The 19,024-nt window shown below is 40.7% G+C and overlaps 1 protein-coding gene across 1 annotated transcript in view; it reads right to left on the reverse strand.

The window, feature by feature from the left end:
* The window catches only part of lman1 (lectin, mannose-binding, 1), a 29,766-nt gene extending 11,035 nt beyond the window's left edge, over positions 1 to 18,731 (reverse strand). The window contains exons 1-10 of the mRNA XM_046307265.1: positions 18,491 to 18,731; positions 16,845 to 16,999; positions 15,445 to 15,552; positions 15,010 to 15,071; positions 14,388 to 14,487; positions 13,494 to 13,617; positions 13,154 to 13,212; positions 12,778 to 12,910; positions 9,884 to 10,077; positions 9,636 to 9,706 (exon numbers count right to left, since the gene is read on the reverse strand). Of these exons, the coding sequence (XP_046163221.1) occupies positions 9,636 to 9,706; positions 9,884 to 10,077; positions 12,778 to 12,910; positions 13,154 to 13,212; positions 13,494 to 13,617; positions 14,388 to 14,487; positions 15,010 to 15,071; positions 15,445 to 15,552; positions 16,845 to 16,999; positions 18,491 to 18,725 (1,241 nt within the window). The 5' untranslated portion in view covers positions 18,726 to 18,731. The remainder of the gene's footprint in view (positions 1 to 9,635; positions 9,707 to 9,883; positions 10,078 to 12,777; positions 12,911 to 13,153; positions 13,213 to 13,493; positions 13,618 to 14,387; positions 14,488 to 15,009; positions 15,072 to 15,444; positions 15,553 to 16,844; positions 17,000 to 18,490) is intronic.
* Between the last annotated feature and the right edge of the window lie 293 nt (positions 18,732 to 19,024).

The raw sequence follows: 19,024 nt of genomic DNA on the forward strand, positions 1-19,024 counted from the left end.
ATTCTAGACGTCAGATTAAAACAAATCTACAGCGTCCATAAGGTGATCAATAGACTCAGATACATTTGGACTGATTAAGTTTGTAGGTGCAACAGTTTTTTAAAATCCAAATTTACCACTCTCACACAAATCTGCCCAATGCACAAATCTGCCCAATGAAAACCAACGATGTGCTACTTTTTGGTAGCATTTCTGACAATGCTAACATCTTTTGAGTCGAATCTCGGCGTTCTAAAACAGTCGAGCAACTCGGGTTGCTGCACAACAGTAGCAGCTTGCTAGTAGAAGGCTAGCAGCTGTAGCTAGCACCAGTTGGATGAGAAGCAAAAGGAAGCTAGCTAGCTAGCTAGCTCTGTATATTTTGCTACGGAAGGTTCTCCCTATGGCTGAAGAGAGTCACCTGGGTAAAACGCTGACCTGGACACTTGCGTGTAAATCGGAGCACAGATATTCTAGCGGACCTCTTTAGGTTTGTTATTATAGCCTGTTAGATGCACAATAGTGTGGGAACTTTGGGAAAACTGCCAAGCTGCTAATTAATATATAATACATGCACACACCAGACAGACACATTGCTGTTAGAATATCCAGAGTATATTCTATCCCTTACCACATGTATTCATTCAGTACACACCCTCCCTCCTCTGTCAATTACATTTTCTTCACATCGTTATCAATCTAAATTTGCGCTGACTGACCAAACAGTGTCAAGTTACTTTTCAAAGTGTTCCTGAAAACCTGAAGTCGCCATCCACAAGTAAAGAAGAAGTAGTGAGTGTTGCACACAAAGCATCAACATCATAATCATCTTTTCTTGCGGCGACCTGTGACCAGTCAAAAGACAAAAAACACCATGCTTTGGTAACTTGGTCAGCTATGTGATAAAATGAAACTGTTTACTACAACTTTTTGACTTTTTATCTGAGAAATAAAGTTTCATCTGTACTGAGTGAATGCCGTTCTGCATATGACTGTTGTACTGCGCCGTTACTAGTCTGCTTGTGATCCGCTTGTTAGCTTGCATGATTCTTGCCATTCTCCTTCGACCTCTCTCATCAACATGCAGTTCTCTCTCTCACATAGAACTGCCGATGACTGGATGATTTTTTTGTTTGGTCACACATCTGGCGCGCCTGGTACCCGACGATCACACCACGCTCAGAGTCGCTGACGTCACTCGTTTTGCCCATTCTAACATTCAATGGAAAAGTAACGGAATGCCTCGATGCCTCGCGGTCTGTAGAAGCGATCAATTTTCATGAACTGGGTGGTGTACCTAATAAACTGGCCACATTTGACTTTAGTGCCTTATTGCAAACAGGATACATGTTTTGGAATATTTGTATTCTGTACAGGCTTCCTTTTCACTGTCAATTAGTTTAGTATTGTGGAGTAGCTACAACGTTGTTGATCCATCCTCAGTTGTTATATCATAACCATTCAACTCTTAACTGTTTTAAAGTCCCCATTGTCCTCATGGTAAAATCCCTGAGTGGTTTCCTTCCTCTCTGGCAACTGAATTAGGAAAGATGCCTGTATATTTGTAGTGACTAAGAGTATTGATACACCATCCAAAGTGTAATTAATAACTTCATGCTCAAAGTCTGTTTGAAAAAAATGGGAAACAGTGTTTCAAACCTCTTTGGGCTAAGGGGCAGTATTTTGTTGTCTGGATGAAGGGCGTGCCCAAAGTAAGCTGCCTGTTACTCAGGCCCAGAAGCTAGGATATGCATATTGGTAGATTGGTAGATTTGGATAGAAAACACTCTGAAGTTTCTAAAACTGTTAACAATAATGTTGTGAGTATAACAGAGCTGATATGGCAGGCAAAAACCTAAAGGACAAAATTCAGCCCACCACTGATTCCAATGGCTGTCATTTTTTAAATGGAGGGAAAACCTCTTAGATTGCTGTTCCTAGGGTTCCCACTAGATGTCAACAGTCTTTAGAAAGAGTTTGAAAGAGTTTTTGGAAAAATTAGATACAATTAGTAGTTTTTCTAAGTGGCTCACATTTGGCTGTAGTGTTTTCACGTGCGTGGATGAGAGTGGGTACTTTGTCGTTTATCTACGGTAAAGACAATAATGATTCTCAGTCTTAAATTTGATTGTTTATTTACGTATTAGGGTAGCTGAGGTTTGATTTTAAACGTTGTTTGACTTGTTTGGAGAGGTTTATTGGTAACGTTTGGGATTCATTTTGTATGCAGTTTGAAGAAGGAAACCTGTGGATTATTGAATGAAGCGCGCCAGATAAACAGAGTTTTTGGGGATATAAAGAAGGACTTTATCGAACAAAAGGACCATTTGTGATGTAACTGGGACCTTTTGGAGTGCCAACAGAAGAAGATCTTCAAAGGTAAGGCATTTATTTTATTGCTATTTCAGACTTTATTGGCGCACCTGCCTGGTTGGAAAATATTTGTAATGCTTTTGTGTGCTGGGCACTGTCCTCATATAATCGCATGGTGCGCTTTCACAGTAAAGGTTTTTTGAAATCTGACACAGCGGCTGGATTAACAAGAAATTATGCTTTGTATGACATGAATGTTAAATATGACTATTTCTGTAATTTGAATTTCACGCTCTGCAATTTCACCGGGTATTGTCGAGGTGGGTCGCTAGTGCCACGTCTAGCCCAAATAGGTTTTAAACCCTTTACAGTGAAGATCTGTGAAGATCTGTGAAGTTATTTGGATTTTTACAAATTATCTTTGAAAGACAGGGTCCTATATATATATATATAAACTCAGCAACAAAAAAAAAGAAACGTCCCTTTTTCAGGACCCGGTCTTTCATTGTAAAGGGTTTAAACAGGGTTTCCTATGCTTGTTCAATGAACCATAAACAATGAATGAACATTCACCCACGGAATGGTCGTTAAGACACTAACAGTTTACAGACAGTAGGCAATTAAGGTCACAGTTATGAAAACTTAGGACACTGAAGAGGCCTTTCTACTGACTCTGAAAAACACCAAAAGAAAGATACCCAGGATCCCTGCTCATGTGTGAACATGCCTTAGGCATGCTGCAAGGACGCATGAGGACTGCAGATGTGGCCAGGGCAATAAATTGCAATGTCCATACTGTGAGACGCCTAAGACTGCGCTACAGGGAGACAGGACGTAGAGCTGATCGTCCTTGCAGTGACAGACCACGTGTAACAACACCTGCACAGGATCAGTACATTCGAACATCACAGCTGCAGGGCAGGTACATAATGACAACAACTGCCCGAGTAACACCAAGAACGCACAATCCCGCAGGTCCTCACCAGACATCACCGGCAACAACGTCACCTATGGGCACAAACCCACCGTCGCTGGACCAGACAGGACTGGCAAAAAGTGTTCTTCACTGACGAGTCGCGGTTGTCTCACCAGGGTGATGATTGGTTTCTTTTTTTGCTGAGTTAAATATAAATACACACACACACACACACACACACACACACACACACACAAATAGGTCCCACTTCTTTGTGAGGCATTGGAAACCCTCCCTGGTCTTTGTGGCAGAATCTGTGTTTAAAATTCACGGTCCCACCTTACAGATAATTGTATGTGTGGGGTACAGAGATGAGGCAGTCAGTAAAAAAATCATGTTCAGCACTTACTGCACACAGAGTGAGTCTGTGCTTCTTATTATGCGTGACTTGTTACTACTGAACTTATTTAGGTTTGCCATAACAAAAAGGGTTGAATATTTATGGATTTTCATTTTTTAAATTAATTTGTTAAAATGTCTAAAACCATAATTCCACTTTGACATTATGGGGTATTGTGGGGTGTGTGTAGTAGGCCAGTGACACAACATTCAGGCTTTAACTAGGGTTGTTATGGTGACCATATTACCGACACACCGGCGGGCACAAGTCATGACAGCAGTGACCGTTTAGTCACAGTAATCAGGCTTCTTCAAGCTCTGATGCTGCCGATGGTCATTAGTAGTCTACCAAACTTACTGCCTGGTACTCAGCACTCTATTGTCCCTCTAATCACACTGACATCAATGCAAATGTAATCAGAAATCTAATGAAACACTTGATGAGATCCCATGAGCTCAATATTGCTATAGGCTAAAAAGAGGATCCCATCAGCTTTCTATAGACTAGGCCTACTATATTTATTTCTCAACTTTCCTAATGTTTAAGCACATTGCTTCTCTTTACAACAGGAGTATAGCCTACCTGGCGGGCATGAAAATGAACCATGGGAAAAGAGTCCTTCGTCCGCTATTTTAAGTGCAGAGATGACATGTATTTTTCCACCTGTCCCGAGACAGGCGCCTGATAAATGGTCCATTCTCAATCCAAACTAATTTGACAGATATATTATTTAGCATATGTAAAGAGTAATAGTTCATCAACATTTTAAGCTAAAAGTTCTGATCGGTTGTGTCAGCCTCATTACTTTTATTAAAAAAGGTTTTTCGAATGCTAGTGGTCGGGATTTGGGATCTATCACATCCCACAACTGTCCCGGACTACGTAATATTTTCCTCGCACAGAATAGGTCAACTTTTGTACTGCGGGGGAAAAGTAGACTGCCATAGGCTCATGCTTTTGCTCGTGTAGCCTGCGCATTAAACAAAGCAGAGCTCATGACTTCTTTCAAATCATAATCATCGCATCACGCAGCCTTAGAATGTATTTAAAAAAAAAAGCTAAACATATATCCCAACATTTGTATCACAACTCAAGTTGCATAAATAACTCTAAAATGAAGCAAACGGGAGGATCCGTTTCTTTGTTAGCCACTAACACAATAGCATGTGAGCACTCCCTCAATTTGGAGAAAATATCCTTTTATTTTATTCAGCTATGTTCATTTGTATTCTTCATTCATACTACTAACATATAAATAATGTCACGGATTTCTAAGCAAAGCTTGTCTGCTAAATGAACGAGTGTAGCCCACAGCCATATGGCAAAGCCAGATCAGGACCTAACATGAGGACAACTCAGCGTCTGCTATTCTGTTCTTCTGAAATATATGAAGAAAATGTCATCTGTTTCTTTAGAGGTCTAAAAAAATTAAAAAATGTAGATGTTTCTAAGGTTGTGTGTGGAAGCCAGGAGATGTTAAATGTGTTAATGTTGATTAACAGTCAATTGCGGTGAGACCGGCAGTTATTTGCTTGACAATCACCAGCTGACACAATGTTCTACATGACTGACAAAGCCCTGGAACACAACATGTTCTACATGACTGACAAAGCCCTGGAACACAACATGTTCTATATGACTGACAAAGCCCTGGAACACAACATGTTCTATATGACTGACAAAGCCCTGGAACACAACATGTTCTATATGACTGACAAAGCCCTGGAACACAACATGTTCTACATGACTGACAAAGCCCTGGAACACAACATGTTCTACATGACTGACAAAGCCCTGTAACACAACATGTTCTATATGACTGACAAAGCCCTGTAACACAACATGTTCTATATGACTGACAAAGCCCTGTAACACAACATGTTCTATATGACTGACAAAGCCCTGTAACACAACATGTTCTATATGACTGACCAAGCCCTGTAACACAACATGTTCTATATGACTGACCAAGCCCTGGAACACAACATGTTCTATATGACTGACCAAGCCCTGTAACACAACATGTTCTATATGACTGACAAAGCCCTGGAACACAACATGTTCTATATGACTGACAAAGCCCTGGAACACAACATGTTCTATATGACTGACCAAGCCCTGTAACACAACATGTTCTATATGACTGACAAAGCCCTGGAACACAACATGTTCTATATGACTGACAAAGCCCTGGAACACAACATGTTCTATATGACTGACAAAGCCCTGGAACACAACATGTTCTATATGACTGACAAAGCCCTGGAACACAACATGTTCTATATGACTGACAAAGCCCTGTAACACAACATGTTCTATATGACTGACAAAGCCCTGGAACACAACATGTTCTATATGACTGACAAAGCCCTGGAACACAACATGTTCTATATGACTGACAAAGCCCTGTAACACAACATGTTCTATATGACTGACAAAGCCCTGGAACACAACATGTTCTATATGACTGACAAAGCCCTGGAACACAACATGTTCTATATGACTGACAAAGCCCTGGAACACAACATGTTCTATATGACTGACAAAGCCCTGGAACACAACATGTTCTATATGACTGACAAAGCCCTGGAACACAACATGTTCTATATGACTGTCAAAGCCCTGGAACACAACATGTTCTATATGACTGACAAAGCCCTGGAACACAACATGTTCTATATGACTGACAAAGCCCTGTAACACAATCAAATGTAGAAAAGTAAAGAGGTGTGAATACTTTGAATATACTTTAACCGCATAATTCTACCGTTATGGAAAACTAGTCAAATGATCATAAATGAACACTAGTTAGCCTTAGTGATGACATTCATCAATATTGATATTGATCATGTCAAATTATCATCTTGATAAGACTATTTGGATAGTCTGAGCTCAATTTTGAGTTTCATAGCAAAGGATCTGAATACTTACGTAAAATGTGATTTATTTTTAAATAAATGAGCAACATTTTCGAAACCTGTTATAACTAAAGATGGACTATCAGTAACCTTAACCTTAGCAAGCAGTTGCTTATCAACAGACGGTCAATACTATAAACAAACTATCTGTGGAGCATTTACTGATGGAAAATCTGAACTATTCAAAGTAAAGCGTCATCATTATTTTCAAATACCAAGAGACTTGGAATATGGCTCTCTCACCATTATCGTTGAATATTTTGTTTGTGTGATCTGATCTGTCTGTCTACACCTTCGATATCATAATAATTAAGAACAAAATATATGTTCTTGTTATTCGTCAAATGGAAAAGAAAAACAATTGATGCAACTGATGTTTTTTGGAAAAAAAGAACGGAGATTCTCATCTTTCATCAGGATTAAGTTACACCATCAAACCTTTATTTCAATCGACAGCCTCTAACAAAAGACTAATACAAGAGTCTTAATCTGCATTATCCTAAGATCATATGACAAGCCTGGGAGGCCGGCAGAAGTATCTAAAGAATAGGGACATTTACATGTACAGAGCATTCGGAAAGTATTCAGACCCCTTTCGACTTTTTCCACATTTTGTTACATGTATATATAATTTGATATACAGAAGAATATACATAACTCTCGTATGATTTATATTATCTGGTTTGATATTGTAAATTTAATTTATTTTAAACTTATTCATCTATTTTAGAATTAGCTTTTTTCCCTGCTCATGATTCTGCACAAAATCCCCAATAACGACAAAGTGATAACAGGTTTAGAAAATGTTGCACATTTCTTAAAAATATCACATTTTACGTAAGTATTCAGACCCTTTGCTATGAAACTAAAAATTGAGCTCAGGTGCATCCTGTTTCCATTGATCATCCTTGAGATGTTTCTACAACTTGTTTGGAGTCCACCTGTGGTAAAATCAATTGATTGAACATGATTTGGAAAGGCACACACCTGTCTATATAAAAGGTCCCAGAGTTGACAGTGCTTGTCACAGCAAAAACCAAGCCATGATGTCAAAGGAATTGTCCGTAGAGCATCGAACCAGGTTTGTGTTGAGGCACAGATCTGAGGAAGGGTACTAAAACATTTCTGCAGCATTGAAGGTCCTCAATAACATAATTCTTAAATGGAAGAAGTTTGGAACAACCAAGACTCTTCCTAGAGTTGGCCACCTGTCCAAACTGAGCAATCGGGGGAGAGGGGCCTTGGTCAGGGAGGTGACCAAGAACCTGATGGTCACTCTGATAGAGCTCCAGAGTTCCTCTGTGGAGATGGGAGAACCATCCAGAAGGACAACAATCTCTGCAGTACTCCACCAATCAGGCCTTTATGGTAGCGACCAGACGGAAAGGCACATGACAGCCCACTTGGAGTTCGCCAAAAGGCACCTAAAGGACTCTCAGACCATGAGAAACTAGATTCTCTGGTCTGATGAAACCAAGATTGAACTCTTTGGCCTGAATGTCAAGCACATCTTTAGGAAACCTGGTACCATCCCTACATTGAAGCATGGTGGTGGCAGCATCATGCTGTGGAGATGTTTTTCAGAGGCAGGGACTTTGGAGACTAGTCAGGATCGAGGGAAAGATGAACGGAGCAAAGTACAGAGAAATCCTTGATGAAATCCTGATCGCTCTGGAGCAGGTTCTCAGACTGGGGTGAAGGTTCACCTTCCAACAGGACAACGACCCTAAGCACACAGCCAAGACAATGCAGGAGCGGCTTCAGGACAAGTCTCTGGATGTCCTTGAGTGGCCCAGCCAGAGTCCGGACTTGAACCCGATCGAACATCTCTGGAGAGAAGAATGGGAGAAACTCCCCAAATACAGGTGTGCCCAGCTTGTAGCATCATACCCAAGAAAACTCAGGACTGTAACCTCCAAAAGTTGCTTCAACAAAGTACTGAGTAAAAGGTCTGAATACTTATGTAAAATGTAATATTTCCGGAGGTTATTGATTTTATTTGCAAAACATTTATTTTATGTTGCTTTGTCATTTTGGGGCATTGTGTGTAGATTGACGAGGGTGAAAAAACATGAATCAATTTTAGAATAAGGCTTTAATGTGACAAAATGTGAAAAAGGCAAGGTGTTTGAATTACTTTCCAAACACACTTATTTCTAGTCTATGGACTAGGAATGACAGCAATATATGATTTGGTTTGATTACCTGGCCAATGTTTCCACATGTTAACATTTGTGGCACAAATTTTAATTTTTAATTTTACCTTTATTTAACTAGGCAAGTCAGTTAAGAACAAATTCTTATTTTCAATGACGGCCTAGGAACGGTGGGTTTAACTGCCTGTTCAGGGGCAGGACGACAGATGCTGTCAATTGACTGCTTAAAAGGGTAAGGAAACCAATATGCAATTGTTCATTTGGGTGAACTATTGCTTTAATCTATTAGAACCTGAAAATATCGACATATTTAGGAAACAATGGTTACGACAAGTAACGGAAATATATAAACGGATAGGCTATATCGTCTCAAAGCACTGACAAGGTCCATGTTAGAAAACAGTCATGATGTTATCAGGAAAATATATTTTTATTTTTATTTATTTATTTGTCGTCTAGTCTAGAATGCAGTTTTGATGCTCTATGAAGTAAAGAAGCGCCCACCAGACTCCCCAGCTCATATCCTCATGCACAAAACACAGCGAAAGTCAGCAAACAAAAGCTGAAGGTAAATATGGATTAGGGATGAGCTCCTGGGGAGACAAGGTGTCTATCCCACTGGGGGGGGGTGTAGTGGAGGAGGTTTAAGGTATCATAGTCTTGGGGGCTTGTAGTTAAGGTATCATAGTAAATCCTACAGGGGGGGGGGGGATTTCAGACTGGGAAGCAAGAGACAAACAAAATGTGCAGATTATTGGGTCTAGGCTGAGACACCTGCGGCAGCGGAGTATTGTGTTGTGAGATTAAATATGAGATTTAAAAAGGATTTATTTATGGCCTGGATTGAAAAACAATAGCTTGTTTGTCTGGAATATCAGATCTTACGTACAGTACTGTGTGTGATAAATACAGTTAAGGAGTAATAACAAAACAATTGCTGTTACAGTACCCACCTCAACTCGTTCAGGTTCCTCAGTACTTCCTGTTGTGTTGCAACCACTGCACCCATCTCTTGACTCGGAGCCTGAAGAATTCAATAAACATAAAAACATGTCATGATCCTTTTTTTAGTCAAATTATAAAACTTCAGTATGTGTGTGTGGCTCTATTGATATGAACAATATACTTACTGTATGTGTGTGTGCTTTTTTATGAGTGTGTTTATATGCATGTGCGCTCGTGGTCTTCCTAGACTTCCTACCTGTCCCACCTGTCCTCCAGACTCCCCTTGGCGCTTGGAGATCTCGTCGGTAGCCACGGATACGTAGCGCCGCTGTTCGTCCAGGATCACGGCCAGCTGATGGTGAAGCTGCTTGATCTCCAGGTGGATCCGGTTCTGGCCCTCAAACACTTGGCGGATCTCTCTGTCGTTCACACTCTCATACATGTCCTCAACTACACAGATCAGACAGAAGAACGTCTTAATGGCATCTGTGGTTAGCATCTGTGATCAGCATCTGTGATTAGCATCTGTGATTAGCATCTGTGATTAGCATCTGGACATATCCCCCCCCCCCCACACACACTTTTCCCGCTAATTTTCTGTAATTCAACAAACTTTTCTATAGGAGGGAGGTAAATGTCTGCAGTTTTTAATACAACTGATTATCAAAAACAGGTCCTACCCCAGTCAGTAATTCGACCATGATTACTTCGAGTTCAAATAGCTGTCCGCTAGACTAACTTAACAAATCTAAAAATAGCTGACATGAAATGATTGAGTGACTGCTGAAGCACGACTAATGTCCAAATCGTACCTTGTGTATTCTACTATTCTAACAGTAAGCTGAAACCTCGACTGATCTCTTACTGTTGAGAGTTTTATGGAGGGCATTCGGAAAGTATTCAGACCTTTTGAATTAATCAGGTTTACAGCCTTATTCGAAAATGGATTAAATTGCCCCCCCCCTCATTAATTTACACACAATATCCCTTAATGTAATGCAAAAACAGGTTTGTACAAATGTATAAAAAATAGAAATATCATATTTACATAAGTAAGAGCGTCTGCTAAATGACTTAAATGTAATGTAATGTAATAAGTGAATCTAGATGGCCAGGCTCTGATATATATATAAGACTAAGGCTATAGATAGACATCTATATATATGTCTATCTACAAGGGTTTTTATTTTTACTATGTTCTACCTTGTAGAATCATAGTGAAGGTAAGCTACAACTATGAAATAACATATGGAATCATGAAGTAACCAAAAAAAAAGTGTTAAACAAATCCAAATATATTTTACATTTCAGATTATTCAAAGTAGCCACCCTTTGCCTTGATGACAGCTTTGCACACTCTTGGCATTCTCTCAACCAGCTTCACCTGGAATGCTTTTCCAACAGAGTTCCAACATATGCTGAGCACTTGTTGGCTGCTCTTTCTTCACTCTGCTGTCCAACTCATCCCAAACCATCTCAATTGGGTTGAGGTTGGGTGATAGTGGAGGCCAGGTAATCTGATGCAGCACTCCATCACTCTCCTTCTTGGTCAAATAGCCCTTATACAGCCTGGAGGTGTCTAGGGTCATTGTCCTGTTGACAAATACAAACAATAGTCCCACTAAGCGCAAACCTGATGGAATTGAGTACCACTGCAGAATGCTGTGGTTGCCATGCTGGTTAAGTATGCCTTGAATTCTAAATAAAATCACTGACAGTGTCACCAGCACTGTCCTCCTCCATGCTTCACGGTGGGACCCTATTCTGCGTCTCACAAAGACACAGCTGTTGGGTCCAAATGTGAGATTTTTGGTTCCATGAGACAGAGGGACCAATTTCCACCGGTCTAATGTCTGCGGCTCCCGTTTCTTGGCCCAAGCAAACCTCTTCTTCTTATTGGTGTCCTTTAGTAGTGGTTTCTTTGCAGTAATTTGACCATAGTCCATCTGTAAATAGCCCACCCAATCTACCTCATCCCCATACTGTTTTTATTTACTTTTCTGCTCTTTTGCACACCAGTATCTCTACTTGCACATCATCATCTGCTCACTCCAGTGTTAATCTGGTAAATTGTAATTCTTCACTACTATGGCCCATTATTGCCTACCTCCTCATGCCTTTTGCACACACTGTATATAGACTCTTTTTTTCTACTGTGTCATTGACTTGTTTATTGTGTTATTGGCTTGTTTATTGTTTACTCCATGTGTAACTCTGTATTGTTGTTTGTGTCACACTGCTTTGCTTTATCTTGGCCAGGTCGCAGTTGTAAATGAGAACTTGTTCTCAACTAGCCTACCTGGTTAAATAAAAAACAACAATTTTAAATGAAGGCCTGATTCACTGAGTCTCCTCTGAATAGATGAGGTTGAGATGGGTCTGTTACTTGAACTCTGAAGCATTTATTTTGGCTGCAATTTCTAAGGCTGGTAACTCGAATGAACTTATCCTCTGCAGCAGAGGTAACTCTGGGTCTTCCTTTCCTGTGGCGGTCCTCATGAGAGCCAGCTTCATCATAGCTCTTGATGGTTTTTGCTACTGCACTTGAAGAAACGTTCAAAGTCCTTGAAATGTTCCACATTGACTGATCTTCATGTCTTAATGATAGACTGTCGTTTCTCTTTGCTTATTTGAGCTGTTCTTGGACTTGGTATTTTACCAAATAGGGGTGGTATACAGAATACAGCCCTACCTTGTCAAAACACAACTGATTGGCTCAAACGCATTAAGAAGGAAATAAATTCCACAAATTAACAAGGCACACCTGCTAATTGATATGCATTCCAAGTGACTACCTCAAAGCTGGTTGAGAGAATGCCAAGATTGTGCATAGCTGTCAAGGCAAAGGGTGGCTACTTTGAAGAATCTCAAATATATATTTTTTTGCTTACCTCATGATTCCATGTGTTATTTCATAGTTTTGATGTCTTCACTATTATTCTACAATGTATAAAAATAGTAAAAAATAAAGGAAAAACCCTTGAATGAGTAGGTGTCAACTTTTGACTTGTACAGTATGTCATTTTTTAATTTGCCCGCAGCCTATTAAAGAAAATGCCCATCCCTGATCTAGAATGTAAAAAAGTAGCATAATAACATGTATAGCAAAGACAGGATGAATTCTGGGGAATATTATGGAGTGAAACTAACTGGGTTGTCCCTGAAAGTCCGGATGCTCCTTCTGGTAGTCCTCTTTCTTTTTGTCCAGATCCTGCTGGAAGTTCTCAAATTCCTCCTGGTACTTGTCCTTGTCCTGCTTGGGCATCTCCGCTTCAGGTGGGGGCTTCAAATGGGACAAAACAACCCCTGTGAACCAACGCTGAAGAGACTGATGCCCTGTACTCCCCTTACTTACATAATGCTTTCTCATACCTCTATGGAAGAAATAGGGCACACGATTCACTCTGATGCTCTTCCATTTAAAATTGTACTGAGTGGTACTGTAAGTGGTTTAACTTGTGTTAAGTGGAAACTGTACCAGTAACAGTTATGACTATGAGTAGTTTAACTAAGAAAATCTAGTTACCAGTTCTTGGCCAGGCTCTGATAGTCTGAACGTCAAGAAGGACAGGACATCATGATCGTCTGGAAGGCAAAAGATACATTCAAAACGAAACACATTAAATTTGATTAAACAAAATTATTTGTTTCATGATTGACCATTATAAACCTAACAATATCCACATTTTACATTTCAAGCAGTTTAATCTAAATAAATTAGGAATAGTAAACATTTCCTTTGAAAGAGATTACATGTAAAAAGGTTTTTTTTTTACATGCTTATGGCAAGTTTAATAATGCATTACAACCATATCATAATGCATTATACCTGCAGGCCTCAATTAAACTGTTACCAAGATAACCACCTGCTAGACCCCCAGTGGCAGCTGAGATGCCGAAGTAGCCCTCCTGTGGAATGACCATGTTGTCCACTTTTGTACAGAACTCATAGTCATCCTTATCTGGCGTGAAACCATTGTTGATCAGCACCTGACAGGACAGACAATGTTATTAGCACATTTACCAAGTGCAATTAATTAAAATGCATTAGAATTGTGTAGTGTTTAACCCCTTTTCCTCCCCAATTTCTTAATATCCAAATTGTGAGTTACAGTTTTGGCCCATCGCTGTGGCTCACGTACGGACTCGGGAGAGGCATGCGTCCTCCGAAACACAACCACGCCAAGCCGCACTGCTTCTTGACACACTGCTCGCTTAACCCGGAAGCCAGCCACACCAATACGTTGGAGGAAACACCATACAACTGGCGACCGTGTCAGTGTGCATGCACGCGGCCCACCACAGGAGTCGCTAGAGCGCGATGGGACAAGGACATCCCAGCCGGCCAACCCCTCCCCTAACCCGGACGACGCTGTGCCAATTGTGCGCCGCCTCATGGGTCTCTACAAATCCAAGATCGAACCCGGATCTGTAGTGATGTAGTGCTTTAGACCGCTGCGCCACTCGGGAGGCACGGCATATTTCTGTGTTTGATGCATTCGGTTGTTGATCATTTTAAATCGTGTTCTCAATAAATGGCCAATATAAAAACACCAGTCAAATTTGTCTCGGGTTTTTGATTGGAGGGGATTGATCATTTACTTGTTAGCTCAGTTGGTAGAGCATGGCGCTTGTAACGCCAGGGTAGTGGGTTCGATCCCCGGGACCACCCATACGTAGAATGTATGCACACATGACTGTAAGTCGCTTTGGATAAAAGCGTCTGCTAAATGGCATATATTATTATTATTATTACTTACTGTTAGTGTTCTTTTATAGTATGTTATTTTGGCTCTGACAGGATAGGGTTTGTTACGGAAGTCTCTTAAGCATGTCCCCAGGGCCTGAGTCGTGCCATCACTGAAAAGAAAACACCATTTTTTTTTTTAAAGACACATTACATAGTAGTATTAGAAGTAGTATTAGAAGTAGTAGTACTACTTTATATATAACAAGAAGGGAAATTCATTCATCCTCACAAGCATCGACAATACAAAGTACAAAAGACCTGGATTTATAACAAGTATAGAGGAGACACACACTGCAGCAGCAGGAGAAACAAGTACAGAGAATATAGTGCAACATAGATGGCCATACAAACAGAAAATACATGGGTTTGGAGATCTCAGAAATGAAGGAAAACAGTTCCAATGAATGTGTAAACAACACAGAGTAGTGACGACACAGAAGACAGTGGTGTAAACTCCAACACATAGATGGCACAGAAAAGTGATTTCCAGCTTTCACTGCCCAGGGAGATTAGGAGGAGAGAGAGGATTATAATCTCCAACCACAAATAAATCATTATATTTTATAATCTTCTTTTAAGTTGTAAAATGTTCAGTTGGTGATGTCAGTAAGGCGAAGGAAATGTTGACTTACTTTGGGTGATCATAAACAAGTTTGCCATTGTTTCCCACTACCAGCACAGCAGGGTTATTTTTCTACAACAAACAGTAAAACAAACAACGATTTGTAATCTACCTAATCTAGGTTTTAAAAAGGTTATTGCTTCTTTCACTACATCCAATACATGCTATCAGACCTAGGCTACAACTTGAAAATGTGAATTAGACATTTATATCAAGATAAGAAAGTGTGTACAGTATTAACCCACATGTCCTATTATTTGCATTGTAGTATTTGAATTTTGAAATATTAATGACAGTATGAAAAAAAAAACCAGTTAATTGACATTTTACCTGAATTGATTTGCAATATCCTTTTGACTTTTTTGCTTTACCCATAATTAAATAAATACATTTATTGTAAATTGATTAAATGAATGTAATAAAATTATCAAATCTGACCACCAACCTTCCCGTCGTTGTCGAAGGAATCGAAGAAGATGCCGACACCGTTCCAGTTGTCAGCGGCTCCATAGACAGGACCATCCAGGCCTTGTGCAGTAGTGAACCATATCGCCTGTAAGAGGGATGAGGACGCGGAGACTGTGAATGTCCAAAAGTACTTATTTTAACTGTCTGAATAACTATAGGTAACAGTAGAGCAGCAGAGGGAAAGAGAGATCGATATAGGGACAGTAGATACAGTCAAATGTACAGTACAGTGAACGCATAATGTAGGACTTGAACCCACGACCTTGGCGTTTACTAGTGCCACGCTTTTACCCCTCTGAGCCACACAGGGACAGGACAGACATGGAGACATAAGGGGATTAACCTGTAGTCTGAGCCGAAAGGTCAGCACAACCCCACACTCACTACCAGCAGACTATAGCTGCAGGGATATAGGCGTAGGTAACTCAATGGACATTAATAGGCATACCTATCACACAAAACATACTGTACTGGCTCTAATATTTCATTTTCACATATTTTTTCAGCACGGCTCCAGCAACTATGGTGGATGTGTGTGTGACCAGGCCAGTACAGCTTGGCTCAGCTCAGTAGGCTGACTAGGGCTTGAGCATAGAGAATGATAGAGGACTCTAAGTGCCCAAAATTGAGAAAAAAAGAAAAAAAATCACCTTGTCCAAAAGAAATTGACATGGTTATCAAAAAGTCATGCCAGGGTAAGCCTACACAAAACACAGCACCTATTTTAAGTATTTCTAAAATCACCTATTGGAAAAATGAATGGTGGAAAAACAACTGGAACCATTTCCTTGTTAGACCACAAGGTTTCATGGGTATTATGACTCATGCTGTGGTACTCTATTCTGAAGTAGTCAACTGGGTGGGACTTCCTTCCTATGGTTAAGGAAGGTTCACATAATTCCATCCAGGTCATCAGCCAATTAATTATACTTGTGCGCAAACACAGTAGCAGAAGAAGATAACTGACTACTTCAAAATGGAGATGGCCTCAACGGAGCTGCCAGTGAGCTCACAGACGCCATAATGGGACAGATACACAGAAGAATCCTCTCATTCTCTATGGGCTAGAGTCAGAGTATATGGAAGCCATAGGAAGGAAGGTATTACTTCTCTCTTGGCTAGCTTCACAATAACAAGACGCATACATATGCTGAGGCCAGTGTTTTTAAAGCACACTGCAGTTAGCCCAGGGTTAAGAAAAGCTTGTGTGAAAGGAGGGTAGGTTAGCCCTGGGCTAAATTTAACCCATGTTTAAGGATAGCCCTGTGTTACGAAAATGCTGTGTGAAAATGCCTAGTGGGAAGCTAGACATGAGTAAATTTCCCAATCTTTATATAATAAAGGAAAATTGACTTGGCAAGGTGGTGTTCCTCTTACCAGGCCGTCCGCTCCCATCCTCCCTCGTCCAGACACACGGAATGTCACCTCTGCTTCCCAGTTGTCAAAGTTGACCGTGGACTTGGTCCAGACCGAGCCCTTCTGACTCCTGAGAGAGGGGGTGATACGGACCTGATCGGCACTGGGGATGGCATCTGGAATAGACACGAGACGTTTGGGGTAAAGTCATACTGTGCAAACCCTTACTGACAGAAGGCGAAGACAGCTCAGTTACCAGAAGCACTAGTGGTCCGTTCCGTTATGACTGTAACAGACTGTACGGTACAGAAGCTTTGTGACTGACTGTGAATGTCCAGAGATACTTGTTTAACTGTTTATAGCGTAACTAAGTAAAGTAAGTGAGCCTTGCCCGAGCAATAATGGCCCATAGTGCAACTATGTATTGGTCCGGGGTAAACAATTGGCCAGAAGTTATTTTCTTTACAAGCCTTGTGGTTAGTAACATCATTGTGTCTTATGCCTATGTACACATGTACACGTGTTACTGAGCTGTATTATTTCAAGGTTCTTTGTGGACAACATTTACATGGATTAATTACATTCTGAAACCTTAAGTAAAGACAATAGGTAGGCCCAATATTGTTAGCATTGCAGTCAAGGGTTTGGCAGACACCCAAGGTCCACAATAGTTTGTATATTTTGAGCCTAAATTAAAAATGTCACAGTAGTTCAATCGTGTGTGTGTGTGTGTGTGTGTGTGTGTGTGTGTGTGTGTGTGTGTGTGTGTGTGTGTGTGTGTGTGTGTGTGTGTGTGTGTGTGTGTGTGTGTGTGTGTGTGTGTAAAACATGCCAGGTTCTGTACCCTGATAAGAAATGGACATGGTCAAATTGACTCCTAAATCAGGGTTAGTTGACACCAGTCCGGGACCTTTGCACTGCTTCTAAAGATACTGATTTGTTAACCCTTTACATTACACAAACCCATGCTAGTAGAAGGACTGATCAATTCAATAGGAAAGAGATAAAAACCCATACAATGCTCACTAAACCTTTAAAAGGCAACGCGTTTTCTCTGATAATATTATGAAACCCAATGTTGGCTATTGCATGTGTGCAATGCTGCGGTAATGTTTTCCAAGGATTCAAAAAACCTGGAATGATCTGTATGTCCATATTTATTTTCTATAGGCTGCAACGTTGTTAACAAGAACCCCCTCAACTATTATACCGTGTCGGTTCAAATTAAATGTAAGCTTGGCAACACCAGATGGTATACTTTGAGGGTGATTTAGGCATCTGGCAAGCATTAACGTGACAAGGTAGGTAGTACTCAATGTAGCTAACGTTAACTAGCTACTTGGTAACTTTACTGATGTCTGCATATTGTGTATTTTCTCCTCTTCTCCTGCTTCTCTCCCCGTCTGATGCTGCTGCTCATTTCACTGCCATGACATGTTGAAACGAGTTTGATATCAGGCCCACTGCCCCTCAGTGGGCTACAGGCAGTAGCCGACTGGCTACAACAAACGTGTCATACATGTTCCCCCACATGCAACATGGCTAAGTTTACAATCGCTGGCTAGAATGGCAAGATATCCATCGCAGCGGATTCACCTTAATTCTAATGATTTATAACGGTCAGCAATTAGCCTAGCCACCGGCACCAGTCACAAACTGAAACTTACTTCCACTGTGTACCCAAAAGGGAATACTCCCGTCGGCTTGAGACAGGTGCGGTCCCTTGAAACTGTACTTGTATTCAAACCTGCGGTTTGGGGCTTCTGCAGTCGAAGCAGCGGCGGCGATATTATTGGCATTACTGTGTTGAAATATTAAAGTAAATATTAATAAACACGCTTCAGCAGCCAGGCGGTTTACTATGGACACTGCCATCTTTTGGTACCACTGCTGACGTAGCATTGAATCAGAGAGGATGATGGGAATGCCTGTAGGGCCAACAGGGCGCTTTCTTATTGGTCGAATCCCTAGACGTTGTAGGCTGAAATTACACGTTGTAGGCTGACACATGCCTGCATTTCTTTCACAACGTAAACAACGACCGCAACCTTTTGTTTTCACAATGTAGCCCAACCAGTCTTACTTTGTTGTATTTTCGTAAATTTTCGCCATATTTAACCAACATATTTTATCGAGTCCTGTGATGTGGCCACATCTTTCACCTCAAGTGACCTAAAGGCTGCGTGACCACATCATACAGA

Source organism: Oncorhynchus gorbuscha, linkage group LG16, assembly GCF_021184085.1.
Source record: "Oncorhynchus gorbuscha isolate QuinsamMale2020 ecotype Even-year linkage group LG16, OgorEven_v1.0, whole genome shotgun sequence".
NCBI lineage: Eukaryota > Metazoa > Chordata > Actinopteri > Salmoniformes > Salmonidae > Oncorhynchus > Oncorhynchus gorbuscha.